The sequence below is a fragment of the Columba livia genome, chromosome 19 (assembly GCF_036013475.1).
Source record: "Columba livia isolate bColLiv1 breed racing homer chromosome 19, bColLiv1.pat.W.v2, whole genome shotgun sequence".
Lineage (NCBI taxonomy): Eukaryota > Metazoa > Chordata > Aves > Columbiformes > Columbidae > Columba > Columba livia.
In genome coordinates, this window is record NC_088620.1 from 5,634,034 (window position 1) to 5,658,732 (window position 24,699).

General features: G+C 43.5%; 1 protein-coding gene and 3 long non-coding RNA genes across 4 annotated transcripts; 2 read left to right on the top strand and 2 right to left on the bottom strand.

Annotated features, from left to right (window-relative positions):
- Positions 1 to 4: 4 nt before the first annotated feature.
- Positions 5 to 8,689, top strand: LOC135575818 (uncharacterized). The gene is made up of 2 exons (XR_010467116.1): positions 5 to 154; positions 7,167 to 8,689. It is a non-coding gene; the product is annotated as an uncharacterized LOC135575818 (long non-coding RNA).
- SET (SET nuclear proto-oncogene) lies at positions 4,064 to 12,838 on the bottom strand. The gene is made up of 8 exons (XM_065035286.1): positions 12,451 to 12,838; positions 11,030 to 11,087; positions 9,866 to 10,008; positions 8,718 to 8,821; positions 8,435 to 8,548; positions 6,869 to 7,039; positions 6,623 to 6,769; positions 4,064 to 4,988 (listed from the first exon to the last, which is right to left on the bottom strand). Exons 1-8 carry the CDS (start codon positions 12,521 to 12,523, stop codon positions 4,965 to 4,967), a joined length of 834 nt encoding a protein of 277 aa, XP_064891358.1. The 5' UTR covers positions 12,524 to 12,838; the 3' UTR covers positions 4,064 to 4,964.
- A 374-nt stretch (positions 12,839 to 13,212) lies between these two features.
- On the top strand, positions 13,213 to 23,582 carry LOC135575817 (uncharacterized). Its single transcript, XR_010467115.1, has 3 exons — positions 13,213 to 13,419; positions 14,058 to 14,228; positions 23,422 to 23,582. It is a non-coding gene; the product is annotated as an uncharacterized LOC135575817 (long non-coding RNA).
- On the bottom strand, positions 13,768 to 19,296 carry LOC135575819 (uncharacterized). Its single transcript, XR_010467117.1, has 2 exons — positions 19,102 to 19,296; positions 13,768 to 16,596 (listed from the first exon to the last, which is right to left on the bottom strand). It is a non-coding gene; the product is annotated as an uncharacterized LOC135575819 (long non-coding RNA).
- Positions 23,583 to 24,699: the final 1,117 nt, after the last annotated feature.

Here is a 24,699-nt window from a genome sequence, read left to right on the forward strand (position 1 = left end):
CCCGGGGTGCCGCGGCTCCCGCCCCTCTACGGACGTCGTCCCGCTGCCTTCGCCGGCCCTGAGGGGAAAGGCAAACCCGAGGCTCGGCAGGGAGGTCCCGGGATGGCGGCGGGAAGGAGAGAGGCGCGACAGGCCGGACACTGAGGAGACTGAGGTACCTCCCGCTTCCCAGCGCGGACATCGCCCCGGGCTGCTGGGGAAGGAGAGGCGTGAGGGCGTCGGTGGCCCTTGTGGGCACAAAACTTGTGGGTTCGTGCCAAAGGGACGGCACGGGGACAAACGCAGTGACAGATCTTAACTGGGGAGCTGCTCGGTTCCTGACACCGCCTCGGGAAACGGGCGCTGTGAGGAAAAATCCCTGCGGCTGGGCCCAGTTCGCTGTGTTGAGTCGATCAGGTTGTTTCCAATTTTAGTTCTCCAGATTGATTTGTAACTGGCATTTATTTGTAGGGGAACGAGCAAATTGCAGCCCTCCTTTAGATAGTATGCTTGCCACCAGTGCTGTTTTTTTACTAACTTTCGCTCTGCAAAACTACCCCTCTACATACGTGATCTGTGGTTTCAGCTGAATATTTGAGTGAAAAAAATAACCCAAATGCATTGGCAAGGCTGGCAGTAATCCCCCAGCTATTATGAGTGCAAAACCACCATGCTGCTGTTTTGCCATTGTGTCATAGGCCCAGTTTCCAACTGGAAAAGATACATATTGCTTTTAGGTGTTAAAGACCCCCAATTGTAAGATCCCTCCTCAGCAGTATTGCATAATATTATTATTATTGCAATACACAGCTTTGAGTCAGAAGGCATCCAAAGGTAATGGTATTCCCATGTACAAATTTAAACTAATAAACAGAAATGTTTTCCTTTTATTTAATTAGAACAGTTTTTTCTAGCACAAGCATTTTGTAAATGATCTGCAACTGAATAATTAGTAAAAGGAAATCACCAGAAAATGTAAAACTTAAATCTAGCTTAACTGAGTTGAATTAATAAAGCCTTCAACTTCTATAAAGGTTGGAACACGCTCCTGTTGTTAATAAAGTGCATTATATTAATATAAACCCTTTTGAAACCTGTCGCTATTTGTAGCATGGTCTAGGGGCTGGTTAGTATTTAAGAAATGATTTTAATTGGACTGTTCATTCAGTGGAAATACTGGAAAGGGCAAAGTCAAACTCAGAGGTGTAGATTGAGCTCCAGAGGAGCAGCGACACTGCCGTGCCCTCCGCAAAGCCTGTCCCAGCGCACGGCGACCAGGGCTGGGTTTGGTTTGTATGTCAGAGAGAGGTTTGGCGGGAGCACAAAGGAGCCAAGGCTACTGAGCAGGCACCCGGAGTTACATCTTGCAGGACTCCCTCCTCTCGGAGAAGGTGGTGAGTGAGAGAAAAGTCATAGAAGTTTCTGTTTTTAATCCAGGAGAGAGAGGACAGGAGGTTAAGCATCTCGCTTCAGAGTCAGTTGTGACCTCCTGTCACTCTCATCACCCGATATCCATAAAAGAACCTCAGCCGTGAAACACAATGCCGGAGTTTAGGACTAATAACTGGTTCTTTTGAAAAAGACTCTTAGAAATGGTGACATCAAACAACAGTTAAGGGTACTTTAATTCCTTCAAACAGAAGGATGTCTTGAGGGTACATTGAGACTGAAATCAATGAAATAATGTCTAAAAAAAAAACCCAAAACAAACAAAAAAAACCCCAAAAGACCAGCATGGCTTCAAAATTCAGGAACAGTATCCAGTGAACAGTACTATCATTATGCACCTGTTTTAGAGTGTGGTACAAAGAGGCTTACAGATTCAAATGAATGGCATAAATAACTAAGAAATCAGTTCAGATAATGCTTGTTTACAGGGACAAAAACTACGTTGACAAGTATGAATAAGCACAATCTGTTTTTAAAAAACCCAACCTTTTTGGTTTTTTACACACAAATGGATGTATCTGCTTTCCTTTGGCACTGGAAATTACAGACAAGATTCCATTTTATAGCAATTAAACTTCAAATAAAAATAACCTTTGGGTCATTTAAGTCGTACAGCCCCAGCACAGTAGCTTCACCTTGATTTAATTGCCACCATGTCTATATTCTAACCCTGGTGGAAATTCAGCCCCCAAAGCCTGAATTCAGCTTCCACCTGTGAAAATTTCACTTGGTAGGATTAACTGGATGCAAGAAGCTCAAGCAGCCATGAGGAATTAATGAGAGATACAGACATGTTTAATAAGAATCTCCCATTATTATCCAAGGTGGATGTGTACCTTTAAATGTTTTTTTATATGCATATACAAATTAGGTAAAAATGGACACGCATTACATATACTCAGCCAAACCAGACATCAAGTGAACAGTGAGAGCGCATGATTGCCATCTGTAGTATTTCTTCATTGTTGCAGAGGGATGTGTTAATCCCTACTCATTTCCATTACTAGAATAAATAAGATTACATTTAACAAATATGGTTTGTTCTTCTAGCACAGTAGTTCACTCTTTAGCCATTGCCAGGAGCAAACCCTTCAGTTTCACAAGAAATGCAGTATTATCAGTACAGTAGCAAGTGTGTTTTGACACCCTGTAAAATTCTAAAGAATGTGCAAGAAAAAAGTCTCAGAAGTAGCATTATCCAACTTCTCATTTCTTGTTCATGGTATTTGACTTTACAGAACCTGAAGCTTTGATTACTTTCAAAAGTTTTTATAGGTTTTCTGCCAGTAACCAACAGGGGTGTAACAATAATCACACAGTATTGTTCCTGAGGCATGAAAAACTAGGATTCTTTTCTTTGAAGAACTACAATCAATTAGGACTACATAAAAATTAAATACCAAGGCATCAGGGCAAGTAATAGCACATCAATCCTCTACCACAACAGGAAGCGGTTTTCCATCTTGCAACAAAGGAATCAAATGGAAAAGAACCTAAAATTTATAGACTTCATAGATTTTGTTCCTTCTCTCTCTCCGTGGTAAGAAGCCAATTAACATTTTACTTTGCTCTGCAAGCAGGATCAGTGCAGATGGTTTTGCTGAGATGGAATAAAGTAAATGGTTGTCTCATTTTTGCATTGTTCCCCTGAAGAGTGGACGTTGTATTGTCTCTGGTACCTGGATTGAATCCAAGCTGGACCGGACACTTGCAAAATGTTTCCCCCCCACACATTATTTGGGCATGTCTCAAACAGAGATTAATCTTGTTCTGCTAAGTGTATTCTTAAGCATAATAGAAAAAAAGACAAATTTGACTACAGCAAATTTTGTGATGAAAAGGAATCACAGTATATAACAGCAAGTCTTCCCAGAAGACAGTCTTTTCTACACATCCAAAAAGAACTAGCTGTTTGAATTTTAGATTAGGTGATACAACATTTTAAAAAATATTTCAAAAGCACAGCACGTTAAAACAACTTCCATTACACTTTGTGGAATAACAGTACCAACAACCTCTATGTGAAATCGTTACAAGCTACTCAAATGCAGTCGCTCAAAATGAAAAAAAAATACAGTATATGTAAAGCATATATACATGCTGCTACCAAGGAAAGAAAGCAGTGAAGTAGCAACTTTTTATACACAAGCTTCGCTGAGAATCTTCCTCTTTAAAGTAGCCCAAAAATTAACTTGCACTTAAGATTTATCTTCAAGTGAAAAGACTTACAAAAACACCCATATCTTATAATAAGACCTCTTGGTCTTTTTATTCTGAGCTTGCATATTTTCATGCAAACTGATTTACTGGAGATACAGTACTGCAAGTTACTACTTAAGAGTGATTTTTCTTTTTGCAAAACATGAATATAAACCTCTGTCTTCACACAAGGCATATGCACCTACAGCCCTGGCTTACAGAGTTATGTAATTATGTGTGCAGTAAGAACTACCAAATGAAACATCTTACAAGTACTGAAATAGTGGAAACAAAATGAAATTACTATCAGTCCACACAACCGCAAGGTTGCATTGTACTGCATACTGACCAAGTGCCCCCAAAATGCAAAGAAATTACAAGGAAGTTCAAAATAGGATATTAAAACTGTTTCTTTCAGTGAAGACCAACCAGTCCCTTTGTGTACACATTTAGTTTTATTGTAACAAAGCAACTTGTACACTTTAACGTTTAAAACTGAGCATCTTTCTTTCCTTTCCAGTGAAACAAAAAAAAAAAAAAAAAAAAAAAAAGAATTTAAAAATAAACAAGAACAAAATTACAATAGAGAATGTCAATTCCAAATAAGATCCTACAGGTTCTGCTGATTCTCCATCAAGTGGCAGGGCTCAAAGTCATCATTAGGAGAAGATTTTATTTTAAAAGTGTCATCTTAAACTGCAAGGATGTTTGTTAAACATCACAATTAAACATGCCAAAGGAGAAGAAGCCATGTTGTCAAAATGCCCACTTAACCCACCCAAACATCTGAAACCCACCCCCGCTGACCTTCTATAACCCCATTTTTATTTATTTATTTTTTTTAAGTTTTTTTTCCTTTTTTTTAAACAAGAGAAAGTAGACAGATACATGTTGGTAAATGCTAACTGTCCATATTCACATAGAGACACAGTGTAATCTCTGAGCCCAATATACAGAGAAAGAAGGAAAAAAGCTAGATTCTATGCACTACTACACAGGGGCCTAGCACTCTTCAGCTTCCAGCAGAGTGAAGGGAGCAGAAGGTTTTCTTTTTTCCCACAGAACATGGTGTGTTGATTCCATAAACAGTTTTTGTTTTGAGACAAAAAGGGATAAAAATGAACTTGAAACAGAAACCGGTAGATTCTTTTCCACTGTATTCTGCTCAAGGTTATTTCCCCCAAAATAAATTGTGAACCATGGTGTAGAGGAGAGAAAAAGAGACCTCAAGAGAACAAGGCGACTGAGCACAAGAAAAAAAAGACAGCAACTTGCTCCCAGGGACTGGAGAAAAATTAAAAAGGTAAAAAGGGGGTTTGGAATCCATCAGTGTTCAATTAGTCATCTTCTCCTTCATCCTCCTGTTGAAAGATAAGCAACAGTTAAAAAAACCCCAAAAACTAATCACTAAACTTCAGATAGCACAAACTTTCAAGTGCAATAACCTCAATTGTTTTACTGCCCTGCAGACTACAACCCTACAGTGTTACTCAGCGCACACTGTATGACCGTTACTCTTTCCCTCTTCACTAGAGAGTAGTAACACTTCCCAAAAGTACCTGTCTACACAGAACTCAGTTATTAACTGATATCCCAATGAAAAAAGTTCAGGTTTGAGTAACTACTCTGACTTAGAATCACTAGATTGACATAATTTTATCATTTAGCAATTGAAGGGATCATGTTTTTTCCCTCCCCTTGATTAAACTCTGAAGAGCAAAATGCTTCAACTTTCAGATGCTGAACTCTAGGTTACCCATTAGAGCTCAGTACTCTGTGCCCACAGCTGCCCTAACTCAGTACAAGTAGATTTTTGCTGCTGAAATCCAGACACACCACGCGCAATTACCAGAAACAAAGACATTCTGAACTTTAAGTTACCAACAGCCTGAACACTGTCCCTGGAACCCCACTTGCTACTAAAGAAAATTTATAATTCCTGAACCCAGAATCTTAGTTAAGCTGGCAATAGGATGACCATGAGCCAGCACTGTGCCCTTGTGGCCAGGAAGGCCAATGGTACCTGGGGTGGGTTAGAAGGGGGTGGTCAGTAGGTCAGAGATGTTCTCCTGCGCCTCTACTCTGCCCTAGTGAGACCACACCTGGAATATTGTGTCCAGTTGTGGCCCCTCAGTTCCAGCAGGACAGGGAACTGCTGGAGAGAGTCCAGCGCAGGGCAACAAAGATGCTGAAGGGAGTGGAGCATCTCCCGTGTGAGGAAAGGCTGAGGGAGCTGGGGCTCTGGAGCTTGGAGGAGACTGAGGGGTGACCTCGTTATGTTTACAGATATATAAAGGGTGAGTGTCAGGAGGATGGAGCCAGGCTCTTCTCGGTGATAACCAATGATAGGACAAGGGGTAATGGGTTCGAACTGGAACACGAGAGGTTCCACTTAAAATTGAGAAGAAACTTCTCAGTAAGGGTGACAGGACACTGGAACAGGCTGCCCAGGGGGGTTGTGGAGTCTCCTACTCTGGAGACATTCAAACCCGCCTGGACGCCTTCCTGTGTAACCTCATCTGGGTGTTCCTGCTCCGGCAGGGGGATTGGACTGGATGATCTTTTGAGGTCCCTTCCAATCCCTGACATTCTGTGATTCTGTGAATACACAGAAATAAGCCAACAGGTGTGAGGATGACAGAACCTGGTGCATCAACAAAAGCTATTTACAAGTAAAGTCTTGCTAGAATGCTAATTAAATAAGAATTTTGTTATGGCAATATCCTAGTTCTTCTAGAGCACTTCCCTTACAAACTTACTAAAACTACTTATTTGCACTGTCTCTCATATACACAAACATACTTTACTACGCCAAGACCACTCTACAAGTTAAGCTAGTAAGGGTTCCGCTTCTCCCCTCTAAACTCCCTGTCAGTTACTGTACAGAGAAGAACTATTTTACCTTTGTAACAACGGCTCAGTGTTCCTACAAGCTCGCTCTTATACATTTCCTTTGATTTCATACACCAGAGATGGAAGGGGCAAGATTACTCACCTCTCCTTCCTCTCCCTCATCATCATCTTCATCTTCCTCCCCCTCATCTTCATCTCCTTCTTCATCAATATCCTCCAATCCTTCTTCCTCTTCATCATCATCATCATCCTCCTCTCCCTCCCCTTCTTCATCATCCATATCAGGAACCTTAAAGACACACACGCAACATTAACTACAGTGATCGAATTCACTTTCACTTGCACAGCACTATCATGGTACAGATCAACACCTTGGGGCTGTACTTACCAAGTAGTACTGTAGCGGATTTGGCCAGATATCATCCTTGATGACTTCTCCTAGTTCATCAGCCCCTGCATCAGAGTGGTCAGTGAACCAGGTAAAGAAACTTTCTGGCTCTTCATGCTGCCTCTTCCTACTGGCTTTGTTCTGTGTCTGGCTTGAACGTTTTGTCAGGTCCTGAAAAAAAGAGAAGTTCCCTGAAGAAGTGATCTTTACATGGCTTTTTTTTTTTTTAATAAGCACCATTTAAAAATTTACTTGTCTGAACAACCACAAGAAGTCACTTATTACTCTCTCTTTAAAGGACAAGTCTTCAAGAAACATTTGGAACCCAAACAACTCACAGGAAAAGACACCATACATCCACGTGCATTTCTCCTGAACATGAGGAAACAATACAACCGCCTGTTTCTTTTAATGACCTCCACTGAAATACTGAAAATTCACTGATCTTGTATTTGATTTATGCTTCCCTATCACAGGAAGGCCTAAGTATGACAAGTGTTGAACGATATACTGAAAACTTCTCACAACAGCTGAACGCTACTCAGAGCAGCCGTAATTATACCTGAATTCTACAACTGCTGCATAAACACAATTTAAGAAGCACTCAGTCTCTACACCTCTAAGCTCTGTCTTTAACTTTAGATGATGAACTGCCTAGCCTTCTTATCCTAAGATTTCCTGCTTTCAAGTCTTCAGGCCGTTCTTTGTCACAAGTAGTAAAAATCTACACACACTGCTAAAACATAGTCACAAGAACATACGAGTCCTGTGCCTACCACCTTACCCCAGAAGTTTAGTAAGTTTGCAACAGTATTTGCTAAGTCTCAAAATTACTATCTGCTATTTAAATCCATGCTTTCTTCGATTATAGGGTAATTCCAAACCTTTAGTATTTGCTTGCTTGATAGAATCATGACATTGATAGGTTTAGGCTGTTTGATGTAACTGCAACCTCAGTCCTACTTTTAAATACTTGTTTCAAAATCTTCAGGGTAACATGGATGCGCTCCCAACTTTTACAGAAGGTAACTACAGCAAATTAATTATGTTTGAGTACTGTCTGGATGAAAGACGCACCCACATTATTGCGTGGCTGCAACTTCTCCAAAGATGCGCTGCCTGGAAATGAAGTTGAAGGAATAAAGAAAAGAAACCAACCAGCAAAATCACACACGCCTAATAAGAAATCCCCAAACCCCGCTGTCCTCAGAGCTCCTAATTTAACAGCTATCTTAAGAAAACAACAGAACACAGACTCTAGATCCACTACAAAGAGAGAGGAGCTAATGCACTTGTTAATACTTCCATCTGGTCTACTTGTACTTTCACTGTGTTACTGGTGATGCTCAACCGAGCAAGAGAAGTGACTACAGATCTCCATGTAAACATGGTATTCCAAGCCCTGCAAGATGGGCATGAGCTATGGATCTAGAAAAGTTGAAAGAGGATTGAGAGGAAAAGAGAAAACTGCTTCAATATTTTTTTTAAAAAGGCGAAAATAATGTAATTAAAGTGATGGTATCACACAGAGGAGCAATCATCTCTCCCAGATGCACAGACACATACCTTCCCAGATTTCCATTTGATCTCGGTTGATTTTGAAGATGGGTCTCCGCTTTCATTGAGGTGAAACTCTTTGGAGAGAACTTTATTTTCAAAGTACGGATTCTCATCAAAATACTGCAGAGTTGAAAGCAAAGAGTTAGAACTCACATAATGTAAAGACACGTGCCAATTAAAACCTGGTACTAAATGGAAAACTGAAGACATTAAGTTACAAACAACCCAATACGCAATTAGATTCAAAAAAACTCAGAAAAACCACAAGTGAAGGAATTAAAGTACTTACAAAATCTATTCTGTAACCTGATTTGATGTCTTCAAATTCTGTCACTTCAACTCTGGTCAAATAATGCAGTGCTTCCTCATCTTCTTCTCCCAGCAGTGCAGATACTAAGACAGAATTAGAAATCCCACATCAAAGCTATGAAATATGTCTCATGCAGATGAAATACAGGTAGCTGATAGCAAGTAAGATTTGAGAAACAACATATCTGTCCAAGCCAGCTTCTCACAGACCATTTTTGTTGAGTTACCTGCCAGACTATTAGCATTTGTGTGATTTGCATTTGCTGAAGTGAAAACACTACATTTGCTTGTGTTGTAGTTCAACATTAGAAAGCAGCAAAAGCTACCTGTGTACAACTACCCTTCTCCCTGATACACGTTTTCACACATGCAGTTTGCCCAATCCAAGGAGTCTACAAGCTCGTTTTGTCCTCTCAGAAGGCCTGTTGTCAAGAATCCTAAGGAGTTCACCTCCAAGTAACAGAAAACCTCAAACAAACTAGAATACTTTTTCTTTAAAGGGTCCAATTAACTAAGAAAAGTGGAAAACATGTTATTTAAAATGGAGAAAGAAAATCAACATGGGATTTTAGTGAACAAGATGTTCCTTTGGTCAACAAATACAAGAAATAAAAAGCTTATAAAATGGACTTGAGGAGACTGAGGGGTGACCTCATTCATGTTTACAGCTATCTAAAGGGTGAGTGTCAGGAGGATGGAGCCAGGCTCTTCTCGGTGACAACCAATGGTAGGACAAGGGGTAATGGGTTCAAACTGGAACACAAAAGGTTCCACTTAAATATGAGAAGAAACTTCTTCCCGGTGAGGGTGGCAGAGCCTGGCCCAGGCTGCCCAGGGGGGTTGTGGAGTCTCCTTCTGTGCAGACATTCCAACCCGCCTGGACACCTTCCTGTGTAACCTCATCTGGGTGTTCCTGCTCCATGGGGGGATTGCACTGGGTGAGCTTTCCAGGTCCCTTCCAACCCCTGACATTCTGTGACAAAAAGGAAGTGTTTGCATGTGAAGCAGGCTTCCGTTCAAACATATACCCAGCAACAATTCCAGAAAACCCTCAGATCTACAAGACACATAATAAGCGAGCAAACACGGAAAATACAGAAAAAAAAGAGAGGGCTATAACGAACATACCTTGTGGGTGGTTGACAAATGTTGTTACCCAGAAATTCGGGATTTTGGCGATCAATTCTGACCTCTTCTGGAAGAATGGTTGGCGGAGTTTGTTGTATTTCTGTTCTACTTTCAAAATTTCCTCACTGGCTTGTTCATTCAGTCTGTAATAGAAAGCGCCACATTAACCACTGAAGAGAGAACTGCAATTTCAAGACACATCATCAGTAGTTACCTAAAACAGGTTCTGATGAGACTAGTCTGCCATATTCAACAATTAAGGTATATTAAAGAAAAAACCGAGACCCAAACTTGTGACAACTACTAAGAAACACACTACCAGAAGCAATCTTGCTGGTCTTAACAAAACGTTCTTAACACATTGTATGTTTTGCAGCAGTACACGAGGGACAGACCCTTATTTACGCAAAGCAAAGTACTATTTTACCCCTCAAACATTTTGTCTGCAAAACACCTGAAGATGCATAATACGTAACACTGTCACTTGCTCTTTATAACTTTTGGACAGGCAAGCAAGCTACAGCAGGGCAATCTCGTAACCCACACAACCCAAATCTGAAGACGTAACATTTAATTAGTTTTGTAAAAAGGTAGAGCCCTGATACCGCACACAACACGTGGCCAGAGCCTCAGCAGTCACCTGCAGACTTCACAGGACAGTGTGCATGGAGATAAAATCCAGGCAAATACTGACCCAGAGCCCACAGAGAGTTTTTAGATAAGAAACTAATGTTGTCAGTCACACCTACATATTATTCTACAAGCACATTAATATATAATTTTAAAAATTATTACAAAAGCTGACTTGTCAACCAAGTTTTTGTTCTGCTCACAGACAGGAAAATCCTTTTGCAAAACAGCATACACATTAACTTGAAAAAAACAATAAGTCATCAACTTCTCTTATCACAACTAGCACAATTAATTTAAAATTTTAAACTCAAGTTCTACCTTTTTAATTATACACAATTAATAAGAAACCAAGATACTGCTTCAATTTCTTTTATCATACACTAATAAGTCTCAAGTCAGAACACAAGTGGATCTTGGTGGAGTTTAAAGAGAGTGAGAACTGCTACTAGTGCGTCCTTTGCTAAATATTTTTGTTTTTGAAGTTACATTTTCACCTCTGCCCAAACATTTTAAAAGTTTGTTCGTGTTTACCTGTCTATTTCATTCTGTACTTCATCAATGTGTTCAATTGCTTCCTGTTGCTCTTTTTCTGAAAAACAAACAAAAAGGCATCAAAATCCCTTCATTCTCAAATCCCCTGGGGTTTTCGCTTAAGATCTTTTCTAGTCTTCTACTTCAGAAGTACACAGATGTTTCTATAAGATGTTGTGTCACTAGGCCTTAAAGCTTCAGCTGATTCCCGAGTGTACTATGGCTGAAGTGCAGAAAAGTTTGACAAAACGGCACTCAAAGTGAGTTTACCTTTAGAAATCACAGTTCTCATTCCCCTATACAGTTTAATGAGTCGATTTAAATGCTAACTCAATCATGATAGGAGGTTACTAACAATTTAATGAAAGAGTTGTAAGCCACATCTGCTAAGACCAACACATTGGAAGGAACGTCAAATGATGTAGAGGACAGAAATACCGATACAAGCAGCGTAACGGGGAACGCGCCACCTTCTAAAAACCGAAAAGAACGTTTGAAAGGGCGGTTACGAGCATGAAAAGCTTTCAAGTCGCCGTTTGGCAGATAATTTCTAATCGGAACTTTCCCTCGTCCGAGTCTGAGCGCGGTCTCGGTTCCGGCGGGCTGGTTACCTATCGCGCCAGGCGATGAATGAACGGCCGCGGGAAGCGGCTGGGCAGTGCCGCACGCTCACCGCTCCCCCGCCGAGCTTCCCGTGCGGCTCAGCCCGCGTTCGGGGACAGCTTTCCCCGCGGCCGGACGCGCTGTCCCACTCCCACGGCAGAGAGGCGAGCGGGTACGGAAAGCACGTGTGCGAGCGGAGCTGGCAGCGGGCGCAGCACCGCGGGGCGCGACGGAGGGAAGGAGGGAGGGGAGCGCTGTGCCCTTCCCGCGGCGGCGTCCGGGAGGAAACCCACGGCGCGGCGACCTTTAAAAATCCCGGGGCTGCCGCGATCGCACGTGGGGCCGGCGCGGGCGGCTCCATCGCCGCCCCAGCACCGCGTGGCTTCCCCGGGCGGGCGGGCCCCGCTCCATCCCCGCGCGGCGGGGCAGCACCACGCGGCCGCGGCGGCGCCGAGAGCAGGAGGCGGCGAAGCATCATGGCGGCGGCGGAGCACAATGAGGCTCCGCGGATGCTGCTCCGGGAGGGGGGTGGGGGGGGTCCCGCTGCTCCGCCAAGGCCGCAGCGCCCCCCGCCCGGCCCCGCCTGCGCCCGTGGGGAAGGAGGCCGGGCCGGGGAGCGGAGACAAAAGGGCGCTAACATGGCCTCCTCCTGCTGCCGCTGGGGCCTGCACATCCGCCCGGCCGACCCCGCGCTCTTCCCGCCTCCGGCCCGGCCGCGGCCCGTGTGGCTGGGGAAAATGGCGGTCGGTGCGGCGCGGTGCGAGGCGGAGGCCGCGGCGGCTGCCGCCATTCCCTTCCCGCCCCCGGCGCGGCCTCACCTGAGGTCTCGTCGGCCCCATCGTGGTTGGAGTTCAGCTCCTTCTTACTGACTTTGGCCGCCGGCGCCGACATGTTGGTGGCTGCGGAGCGGAGCGCGGAGGGAGGGGGGCTGTAACGGGACTGAGCGGAGGGGGGGGGGGCGGGCACAGACTCCTCCTGCTGCTGCTGCTGCTGCCGCTGCTGCCACCGCCGCTCTGGCTCCCTCCGCCGTCGGGGCGCTCCCGCCTCCTCCGCCCGGACCTGCGGCTGCCGGATAACAGGGGGCGGCAGCGGCGCTCGCACTGCCTCACGCTCCCCACAGCCAGAATCACCACCGCCGCCTCCTCCTGCTGCTGCTGGCGAGGGGCGGGCAGCGCGGCGCGCATGCGCAGCACCCCCCCCCTCCGGGGCACAGGGGGGACGGCGGCCGCAGCGCGCAGGCGCACTAAGCCCCCCTCCCTGGCGCCGGGCGGCGAGCGGCAAAGCGCGCAGGCGCGCCTCGTTCCCCTCCTTGAGAGCGGGTGAGCGCGCCCCTCTGCGCAGGCGCCGGCACCGCCTCCTCGCCGCGGGCGGCTCGCGCGCAGCCGCAGAGGGGCCCCTCGCCAGCCCCGCCCCCGCCGACCACCCCACGCTGGGCGCCCATTGGCCGCGCGTTGCGCCCTCGCGGGGAGCGGGGGACGGCCCTCGGCGCGAGAGGCGGGAGAAGGGCGGGGGGGAGCAGGGCGGCGGCGCGCGCAGGTGTGCCCGTCGGTCGGAGCGCGCATGCGCCCGCGCGCAGCGGCCGTTGCCTGGCGCACGTGGCCGCGCGCGGCTCTCGAGGCTCGCGGGCGCCCTCGCCGCCTCCCCCGCCCTGTGTGGCGAGCGCGTCAGGGGCCGGTTCGGCCCCGCTCCCCGCCTGCGGAAACGAGGTGGGGCATTTTGGGACCAGCGACCCCCAAGTGATCCCCAAAGGGACAGCCACTGCCTGAGGCGGCGCTGCCTGTGTGGAGGTGAGGTGGTGTTTCCACCCTGCCTTGCTCTGGGGACGTGGCGGCCCCATCTCGCTGCACTGCCTCCCATAGCTGGAACATGACCCAGTGCAGAAACTTCACATTACATTCTGATGGCACAGAGGCCCTGTCAGTCACATCCAGCCCACTCGGCTAATGTGGGAATACGACTCCAGAAGGTCACGGAGCCCAGGCGGCTGCCAGCACACCTGCCACTGCCCCCAGAGCAAGCAGACTTTAAATAACCCTTTTTGTCCCTTTCCTGTCCACCTGTCATGGACGGGCTCATTGCAGCTTCACAGCTACAGCTAGTACTGTCTAACTCTTAAAGGAACAGCCAAACTGTTCTTTTATATCAAAATATACAATATATCATTCAGAGATTAATATTACAATGCAGGTCAGGCTAAGAAGCGCAGCTTCGATGAAGTAGGAACTTGCCTTTTGTACTTGCTTTCCAGTTACATATGTTCTCTCTGCTTGCTTCTTGTTTCCTCTTCAGGTTGCCCTTCCAATGGATTTACTCAGCAAGGTCTGAATTGGTTCCTGCCTCCTCAGAGATCTTACTATAGTTTTCTGATTCCCGCTCCCACCTGTTGGTTCCCAATCCCAATTGCTTTTTTCTTTTGTATTCCCAGCTGTCACTTCCTACCCGCTACATCCTTGGCACCATTGCCACCCACAACTGCGGCGGCATGTCCACAATTTCTATTGTGCTTCCCCGTGCAAACAGGAGCGAGGAGCTGCCGTCTGTTAGTCCTCTGCTTTCGCTTACATCAACCAGCTCTCGTAACTGCTTGGCACAAAAGGTAAGCAAAATGTTGCGAGTTTATAAATGCAAGATTATCAAATCCTTCCCAAGAGGGATGGCTGGAGGCCTTCCTGAGGTAACTTCTCTCATACTCCATATGCATCTCCCAAGATCAATTAATCTGGCCACCTTCACGTTCAGACAAGGTAAGCTCATGCACATGGTGTCGTTTTCTTCCTTCTGTTTCCCTTGTCTCTTTCCTATGCAGTTGTAGCAGCTTGGTGTTTTTCTTCTTTCTCAGTTCTTTAATGGAACAGTAACATTTTTTCCTGAACTATACTGTCCAAGTAGCTGTGCTGCCTATATCACAAATACCTCTTTTCCCTCTGTATTACAGAGTTAGAATTTGTGCTTTGGTTTGAACTTCAGGCTGCACGGTTCAAGTTTCAAAACTATACTGTATGTGGCATCTTTCAAACTCAGCACGAGTACTCTGGTATTGACAAATAAGGGAGTGGGATTTTTGCAGCCTTCTGGATGGCAATGAATTTTGCCAAACAAATGAAGAAAATTTGTGTTAGCTTTCCTTTATGTATATTTGGATATACAGGGGGTTGGGCAGGAACTGATAATGATTAATGACCATACAAGTTACATAGTGTAGCAGTAACTGAATGTTTTTCTTAAGAACTGAATAAGCAGTGCCTCTTTGTAAAGATAATCTCATATTTGCTCCTTGATGTAAAAGTTAAGATCTTCCAATATTTCTTTCCATAGTTAGGTATGTTACAGAAACATAATTGGTCATCACACATAGTTTCTGGAATGTCCAGTTAGCTGTAAAATTTAAGCACAAACCCCGAATTTGTCAAGTGAAATCAGAAAATGTGTTAAATCCTCTCAAATACAATGTAATGATGTGTGAAAAAGAAAGAAGAGTACATTTCCTGCCAAGTATTTCTGCAACACAAAATGGGCATACATAAAATCATGCAAGTCAAGATAATCACTAGCAACTTATGTTTTTATAGCCTTCCATCCCCCAAAATCCCACAGCCTTTACAGAAATTATTGTAGAGAACTATAAAACCAGGATCATTTTACCGCTGCTGAAACGCAATGAGCTGCTGCTTAACAATTGTACATCTATGCTGGGAGCCTGGTGTTCCACGAGGAACTTGCAGACTTGGGCTCTGTATTAGAAGCAAAGATCCCCCTTGGAGTGCAAGACAAAACTTTTTAGAGTATATGAAAGCTTTTAAATTACTGAGTACACCAGGGAGTTGAAGGCTATACAACATCTCAAGCACACATAAGCTTGTACGTGATAGTAAAGTCCAGCTGGCGTATCAGTGCTTACTCTGAGCAGCCGGCACAGACACACCGGCTGGTTTGCTGTGTGTAATCAGTCTGACAGCCCCCAGGAACTGCTGAGTCCCCGTGACCCTAGAAAGAGAGTTTGGCATGTATATTAAACAGTCAGATACCTCCCCCTTCAACTGTTTGTCCATCTCCGCTAGTCACAGACCTTCCCAGTCAAGAACGGAATGGTTAGATAATGACGGAAGAATCTTCCACGTGCCCTCGCAGATGTTGCAGTTGAAACCCTGGGATGAAAGTATTTCTGGGCTGATAACTGCCTTTGAAGCAGGGTGGTGGTTCAGTAACACAGATGACAGGGAGTGAGTAATAGTACGTAGTTGAACAAATCCAGTGATTCTATTTGGATTTTTGGGGTGTAAAGTTTCCATTTCACAGTTGCTAAACCTGATTTTTTTTTTTTCCTATATTGACCTTTCTTAACTTACCAGAGCGTTTGCTTGTAATATATGAAGAGCTGCATGGTCCTGTAACACTTCCCAGGTACTAGAGACAAAGAGGCAGTCAAAATGTTCTTTAAAATCTGAAATGAAATTCAAAGTCAATAAAACTTCAGGTACTTCTGAATGTGAGCCATAAGCTTTTCAGATATATGGGTGCTTAAGAATGTTTTGCTCCTATTCTTCTCATAAGGTGTGCAGTTGTGAATTTTGTAGGGAGCTGAGCTGGTCTGTGCCTTCCAGAATAAGAGTGGAGGAGGTTTATTGGAAAATTCTCTTTAGGTTACATTCTGCATTGTGAAATTAAGAGTCCCTGTCCAAAGAGACATTGGATTGGAGGGGTTTCCTGCCCTTCTTGACTTTTATTCGGCTTTTATATCTCAGACATTTATGCTGTCCTGTTCCTTGGCTTAGCTAGAGCCCTGTGGCTGTTAAATACTAATCGACTGTGCTGACACATATATAGATGCTGTTATAAATCCAGCACTACCAAACTGTTGTTTCTAAAAGCAAAAATTAAATATTAACTTGTCCAGATGTGTTACTACCACTTCCAGATGTGAATATCCATCTCCTGCCTGAGGAGTTCACAGTCCAAGATGGGATCTGAAATGAACAAAAATTTTGTTTGCAAACATGTATTGGCACATGCAGAAGTGTCTCTGCACTATCTCCAACACCTGCAGGGTGTTACAAGGGAAGACATTTAGATTTCATTAGTGCGTTCACACCAGTGGGTGTTCAAAAGCTCTCTGTAGGGATACAAAATTATTAGTTTTGCAGGCTAGCATTAGAGCCAATCCATCCTGCACTGAAGCAATGGAAGTCTTCAGCCAAGCTTTTATAGAAAACATCTGAAAACCACGATGTTTATTTGAAATCATCTAGTGATTAAGTGATATATGTTGTACTTGGCTTTGTGTTTACTTTTGAGGCTTTATTTTACTACATACACTCCTGTGTAATGAAAGCCCTAAGCAGAAGTTGGAAAAACTGACCACTTACAAGAAGTGTTCCTGGGTACAATGATCAATCACAAATAGAGACACTTTCAAACCGGAACACTGCAGTATTTATACTGGGAGTTATTCTGCACTAGCTGTGCCAACCAGATTTTTATGTAGAAGGTCCTGAAATGATTCACAGAGGAAGTAGCTACTCGTCTTCGCTTTCCTTCAGTGGTGCTCTGTCTGAAGAAAGGCTGTAATTTCCCCACGGGAGGGCAGAAGCTCTAGTGCTAGAGTCTGTCTAATGAGACACAATAGATACGGATAAAAATTCATGGAAGTTACAGTATTATAAATGTAAATGAATGCTGAATTGAAGTTTTAGGATAACTAAGCAGTAGGGGTAGAACACTGTTGAGGACTACGAAGAACTACTTTGTGCTTCTGTGGGTTCTCCTGCAAATAGACTTTCAACTGATCCTTTCCCTCCGCTCCCCTCATGGGAAAATTAAAAGGGACAAACTTTTCTACAACAAGAATTTATAAACTTTTGCTTTCCAGGATTTGAACTCTGGCCAATTCCTGAAACGCATAATTATCATCTCCTCAGTCCTACAGCGGGAAAACTCATTGTTGAATCCTAAACAAAGCTGAGTAACACTTTAAGATTTGGTCCCTCAGGAATAACAGTAGACACTAAAATTTTACACTATCTGTATTCCACCTTGTTACCAAGTGGCAGCTGGTTTTGTGGGAATCATTAAAAACTTCCCTTGTTATGCAGAGCACTATTGATACTTGAACTCTCAGGGCGAGTAACCTCTGTTTCTATTCACAAGATACCAGATTAACATAAACATATGTGACGTTGCTCAGTGAAAAGCGAGTACGGTATTTACAATTCTGTAGTTTCAAGTTGGCATTATTCAAACATTTGCAGTCTTGTGTAGGAGTATAATGACAGAAAAGGTGAAACAAAAAAGAAGAAAATACGTAGGGATCTGTCATATACAGGTTTTGTTACAATAACTCATCATACACATTATTCTTTTTCATCTGAGAATGTCAAAGCTCATTCAAAAATCAAGTTAAATATAAAAAGCTCTGTGAGGAAAGTAAGTCTTTTAATGGTAGGTTAACGGAATGCCAGAGTTATTCAGTTATTCCTCATTAGAGCCAGAGACAGAACTCAGGAATAGAACTAGTCTCCAGCTTTGGCTACATAAAATCCTGCAGGAGTTGCCAACAATGAAGATCTGTGAGTGGAATTTGGTTAATTGTGTCAGTCTGTAGGAACGCTTATTATTTTTTGGTATTACAATAGCTCTGAGAGTCCTGAGTGTTCTGCGACGGTGATCCCTTTGCACAAGGTGCTATCTGAACACAAAGCAAAGAGGTGCTTCTGACTTGGAAGAATGTGAAGTCTTTCAGGATGTAGTTTGACAAACTATTTTTTTGGTAGAAGTTCCTACTTACACATTCCCCACCACACATTCCTCCCCTCTTCCCCTTCACGCTGTCCCTGAATTATGCCAGTGTAGTATTTTTTGTGTAGTTTTTTTTTGGTGTTAAATTGAATCAAGAAACTGATTTCAATTAGAATTAGTCCCCATAAAAACCATTTATTTTAAATTCAGACTAGTACTCTGATCTGGTTCCCTGCTGCAGATGCATGAACAATGTTACAAGAAAGAGGGTCCCTTGAAGGCAGGAATGGACAAGGAAAGGGTAAGGACAGGTTGTGTAAGTCTTGCTTACTTAGAAGGGCGTCTGTCAAACTGTGACCTTAACTTCGCCTAACCAGGACAAGGTTGTGATTGTAACCGGTGTGAAAAAACAGAAATATTTATTTAAAGTTTTATTTAAATTAACACAAGTGGTATATATCAATAAACACAATAGCTACTCTGCCACCTCAGGTGATACTGTAGAAGTTTTCAGAGTAGAATTTGAGATCATTGACAAAAAGTCATCCTTCCCCTTTCAGATTCAAAAATAGCATCTCTCAGAAACACACAGAGGAAATAATCTTTAAACTCCGTGTTTGCTTTTGCAGTGGTATGACTAGAAAATAATTTCATCTGCTTTTACAAAAGGGGGAATGTAAAACAAAGTAGAAACCATTTCCCTCCCACCACAGTCGTACATCTATTATCTGACTCACCACTTGTGGGACTCCTTCTGGCAGTACTGGTTTTATTGCACTGAAAATTCAAGCATGTGAAAACGTTCTCTATTTTCAGGTTACTTTGTTCACTGTTTCGTTCAGGTCAGTATTCCTTCCTTTAGAGGTTTGGAACTCAACATTCAGCAAGCGCTGGATATTGCTGTTCTTAAGCCTTGTGAGAAGGACCAGCACAGTGGAAAAGAAGGGGGGAGGGAAGGAGAAAGGAAAGGGGAGGAGAGTCCCTATCTGATGGGAGACTCCAGACTAGGGAAATTTTCCTGACATCCATTCAGTCTCCAGCAGGGTCTCCTTCAAGGGCTTTTACTGAGATCCAAAGGGCCTTGCAATTCACAGAGGCATTTACATGCAGCGTGTCCCTCTGGGAGCTGAGGTAGAACTGTACTCCTGGATAATAATAACAAAGAATACTACCAGACTCCCATTGAAATGTCAACCAGGCACTACTGTTGTAGAGAGTAACAAAGAGATGCTAATATAATTAATTATGAAGCCTCAGTACCCTCATTAACACATCTTTAGTGCCTCAATCTTTGAAAATCAGCTGTATAAAGTGACTGTCAGAGTTAATTCCTTATAAATTGCCTCCTGTCACATCTCAGCACTGCAGCAAGTTCTCTCAGGCCTTGTTGATGCTAAGAAATGTGGTTGATTTTTTAAGTACTGATGCAGTTGTACTGGTGTTATTAAAGGTATAATCTGTTGCATAAGCAGGAGTTTGTCAGGCTAGAAGAGAACAAAATAGAAATGCCTTTAGTCAACCCAGCTTCTACAGCTGGTAGCATAAATAGGAAAAGATTCAGTGAATGAAATGGAAAACTAAGGACAGAAGAAGAACAGGAATTAAAGGTGTCACGTAATTTGGCATTCAGAGGTTTCCAGACCTTTTTCTAAATTTGAGGATCGAAGGCAGTTTATAGCTCTCCCTCCCTCCTCCTCCTGCCTTTACGACAGCATTTCAGCTCCAGGCCTCATTCCAGCGCCTCCTCCCTCCCCACCACTCCCGCTTACAAATATATATTTCAATAGACTTAGGCTACATGGAGTTCCAAAACCAGCATGTAATTGGTGCCATTGTCTTTTACCCTTCTCCGCAGAGAGCCACAGTAATGCCTTCTTAAGCCCCATTTTGTCATGTTCTCACTAGTTTTTTTATTTGAAGTTAGACTTGTGTTGGAAACACTACACACACACTAAAGAAAAAGTTACACAGGCTGGCTCTATCAGTGGTTCATCCTGCTCTTTCTGACTACCAGACTGCTATCCTGTCGTTCTCCTAAAAGTTATAGAAGTGCCACTTTACAGAGGCGATAAAAAGTGATCATTACAAATCACCTGGCATTTTCTGCAGCAGTAGAAACACACTGACAGACCCATTTATCTATACAAGATTATTCTGCTTCCCTTAATCTTCCATGAGTGTTTGAGAAGCTGATAATATTTCTGTGGTGCATAATTTTGTAAAGTTATCTGTGTGTGTTTGCATAATACGCTCCAAGATCCTTTGGGATTCTTGTTATACTTGGGATAACAGACCAATCAAAATGGGATATTATTATTTTAATTTATTTTATTTATATTCAGAAGTGGCTTTCACACTAAGTGTAAGATGATTTTGCTGGTCTAGCTAAACTGACAATACACAAACCCTCTCAGTGGAGGTGGAGTTTATATCAAGAAAAGGAGCCCTTGCAAATCTGTTTTTCCTACTGTATTAGCTAACGTCACCGTAGGAGCATTATTTTATTCTCTTAAATTACACATCCATACCCCAGTAAAACTATGATTGTTCAGTGTTCATAGAAAGAATGTATTCTTATACATGTAAAGAACAGTAGCATGCTTAAAATTAAATAAATACATAGATTTCTGGAGAGTGATCAAGAGCTATCATGCAAATTCTCCTTGCTTTACATAGGTATAAATCTGATGGTACTGAGTGGAATGTAACTACTGACTTCTGAATGTCCTTTTTTGAAAGAACACTCCTGCAAAGGATAGCCAGTTCTATTCGTATGAGTAATACTTGTCCGCAATGCTTTTTGAGGTAGCCAGCTACCTACTATCAATTAAAATTCCAACAACTGTTTGAGATACTGTAGATATAACATGAGTTGATGAAGCGATGCACAGAACAGAAATAATTTTTAGCCATAAGTGGTCATTGACTATGGGATTCATTTAAGGGATCTCAGCATTTTCTTCCGTGTTGTCAGCACTGTGAAAAGTCAGCTACCTTGTAAGAGTGGCGTGCCAGATTGTGCTTTTATTTCTGAGATGAGATGGTGGGCATGCTGGTATCAACTCAGCGGGAACTAGAGGATGCTGAGTCTAAAAAGAGAGAGACGCTGCCAATCACCTCGCTGACAGCATCAAGCCCCTGTCCCAGCAGAGGCTCCCAGCTGCTGCCGCGTTCAGAGCGCTGTGACAGCCCGGAATTGGGACTCTGCGCCTTTCGCAGACACCTCTGTTGATATGTCATGGCTCTGGGCCCCGTGCCAGCTCTTACTTGCCACTCAAAACCCACCGGCACGGTGTCTTTGCGTCCCTGCAGTGGTAGCTTCCTGACGCCTGCCACAAAGCAAGCTTCCCCTGCGCGCCTTCCCGTTTTGGTTACGCCTGACTAAAATCTCTGTCTTGTTATCATTAAAGGAATGAATATGGGATAGGCAATACCTGTACAGTGCAAGAAATCATACCCATGATATTTAATAAGGACCCCCCCCAACTCTTAATTCTACAAAGCATGATAGATCTATGATTTTAATGGAGATGGATTCTTTTTATAACGTCCCGTCTCTAGGTGTAACAGAATTTTAGAAATAAGGCAAGATGTTTTCTGCCTAAATTGAAAGTATGGTTTTCAAAGCAGAAAGGGACATTTGGGAGGGGGGGACAGAGAAATCAGAGAAAACGCATGAGCCCTGGAGAAGCAATAGCTGGAAGATTCACACAGTCTGAGGTAACACCAAGGCCACACAAGGACCTGAAGCCTCATTAAGCTACTGAGCATCTGGGTGGCTACACAGACACCGTGTTCCCAACACCAAACACTTGTGGTGACCTTTACTTCCTGCGGATTTAGTGAACAGGTGAATACCTGATGTTTTAAAATCACAAATCTCTAGCAAAAAGAAATAAGATGTTACATTAGCAATACATCCACAAAATTTGTACCATACATGGTTGAAACACTGCTCTGCAATTACTTGCGTCCTGTTCTTTCTGCCATGAATTCCCAGCATGTTTCGCCAAGTCATCTAACCATTAAACCTGAAAGCTTCCCTGTCCAAAAATGGTACCAGCAGTTCCCTACCTTGCAGAGCTTTGGCAAGGGTAAAATAAATGCTTGTGGTATGTTCTGAGTATGAGTAGCATCATGGGCAACACCAACACGAAGAAGAAAAAGCAGCAATCAGCACTGCAGTGATAATAGCCACTTAGACTTGGACACCTCAAGCTACTAGCAGCCCTCCCCCAGTTATCCCTGATTTTACTTCACTTCCAATGTAGTGTTACTATGTCAAAACAGAAACATCTATATATGTGATACTGCCCTGACAGAAAGAAAAAGCAAGATGTGACTTACTGAAATACTGTTGATATCTTGAAACCCCAGCAAGCCAGAAATATTGCCATAAAAAGGATTAAACCGCAGTTAGAACAGTCACCTTGTGGAGCTCTTTGCTCCTTTCTAATCCTCAGGGAAGAAGTCCAAACTTGCACCACATTATGGGGAACATGTACAACATTTGCAGTAACTTTGCATATTACTTGCTGAAAAAAATGATACGTTTTTTATGTTTCACATATTCCAGTTTTCTTATCTCACTTCGCCATCTCAAACCCCAGAAACTTTTCTCCTTAAATTCCCTCTGAGAAGTTAAAGTTTTAACATTGCAGTCGCACTCAGCATTTTTATTATGGTAACAGACTGTATATAAATTCACACTTGTAATATTTACTTTACTATCAAACAGTAATATTCCTTGGCAGTTCTAATCATACCAATTAAAGATAATTTAGTGACAACTTAAGATGATCTATTTATAGATGATAAATCTTAGACATTAAGAACCTCTTTAAAAGCACTCTGCTATTTGGTTCAAATATTTTGCATCAGTTATTCAACACAAAGTAAATCGAGATTAAGAAAATCCCCCTACTTAATGCATTTAGCTATTTGCAGTAGAAAAACTCATCCAGCAGTGCTCGCTTTAAATAGGATTGTTGAATTTGAATAGAAAATATACTTGTTTCATTCATTAGGGGACAGATTATCGTGTCACTGTTTTGCAGCTTCAAGCGGGACAATGTGCTGGTCTCTTAAAACAGACGCGTTTCTCAGTAAGTGCTGTGCTAGGACTTCACCGCCAACAGCAGCAGAGCGCTGTTCTGTGATACAGTGGTCTAGATCTTGAATGAAGACTGTGAGGCACAATACCAAGCTTTTCCTCCAGAGAAGGGACTGGAATCCTGCTGTGACAAAACCAGTACATTGTTTCCGATGCTCTTCTGTCTTTTAAAGCTTCTTTGTAAATGGATGTTTAAAACAAGGTGGAAACAGAAAGCTGAATGAGAAATAAAAGATGGTAATGTAGTGTCAAACCCGTGGCTGCGGACACCTGGCTAACAAGGAGGTCTAGAGCTTTTGCTTTTGAGATGCTTCACCTGTGTTTAAATTAGTGGAAGAGGACAGCAGAGTATACTTTGTCATGAAGTGTTGTAATTCACGTCCTGACGTTTGAGTTGATAAAAAATAAGCCATACCACCAAAAAAAGGACATGAAAACAATACCCGTCTTGGTCACACCAGTGGTCCATCTAGCAGTGACCAAAAGAGAGGTGCCAGGAACCCACAGGAGAACTGGGCTGCAGAGAGCGCTCAGACCCGCATCCCGTCACTAAAAACCAGCCTCCTGCTGCCTGTCAGAGCTGCACCGGCTCCAGCTGCTGCCCCCTCGCAGGATGCCAAACCTGGACCCGCAGTTTGCACCCTGGCAATTCAGACGAACTCCTGTGCTAGTCAGAGACTGCAGGGCCGAAAGGACCATCCGTCCAGCCCAGAATGCACTTATGTTCTTGGCCGTACGACAGTCATGGAGGTCCAGGAAACCCAGGGGAAGCACCACAGCAGATATAAAGAACTGGACTGGAAATCTGGAGGCTTCGGTTCCATCAGGACTTTCTTTTCCTTGCTTTTGAAGGAGGTGCCATTTAACCTCTTTGCGCTTCAGTTTCACTATCTGTAAAGTGTCTATAACAGTTCTTCATCATGAGTTTTATTGTTATTTGTAAAGTACTTTAAATTCCCCAAAGGACTGTTGCTGTCAGCTTTGACATAAACGGATTCACACGTGCTGAGGCAGCGCTACATCTGTTCTCACGGGCGCCTACTCTGTATCCTGCAACCTTGATTTTCACATACAGGACAAGCTCCGTCCCAGCACCAGCAGGAACAACCCCGCTGAAGCTATTGCAGCTGTGCCTGCCTATGCCAGGGCTAAATTTAGCCTGTGCGTTCATCGTTAAGTTCTTCCAATTAGAAAAAACCTCGTCAGTGATAATTCCTGACAG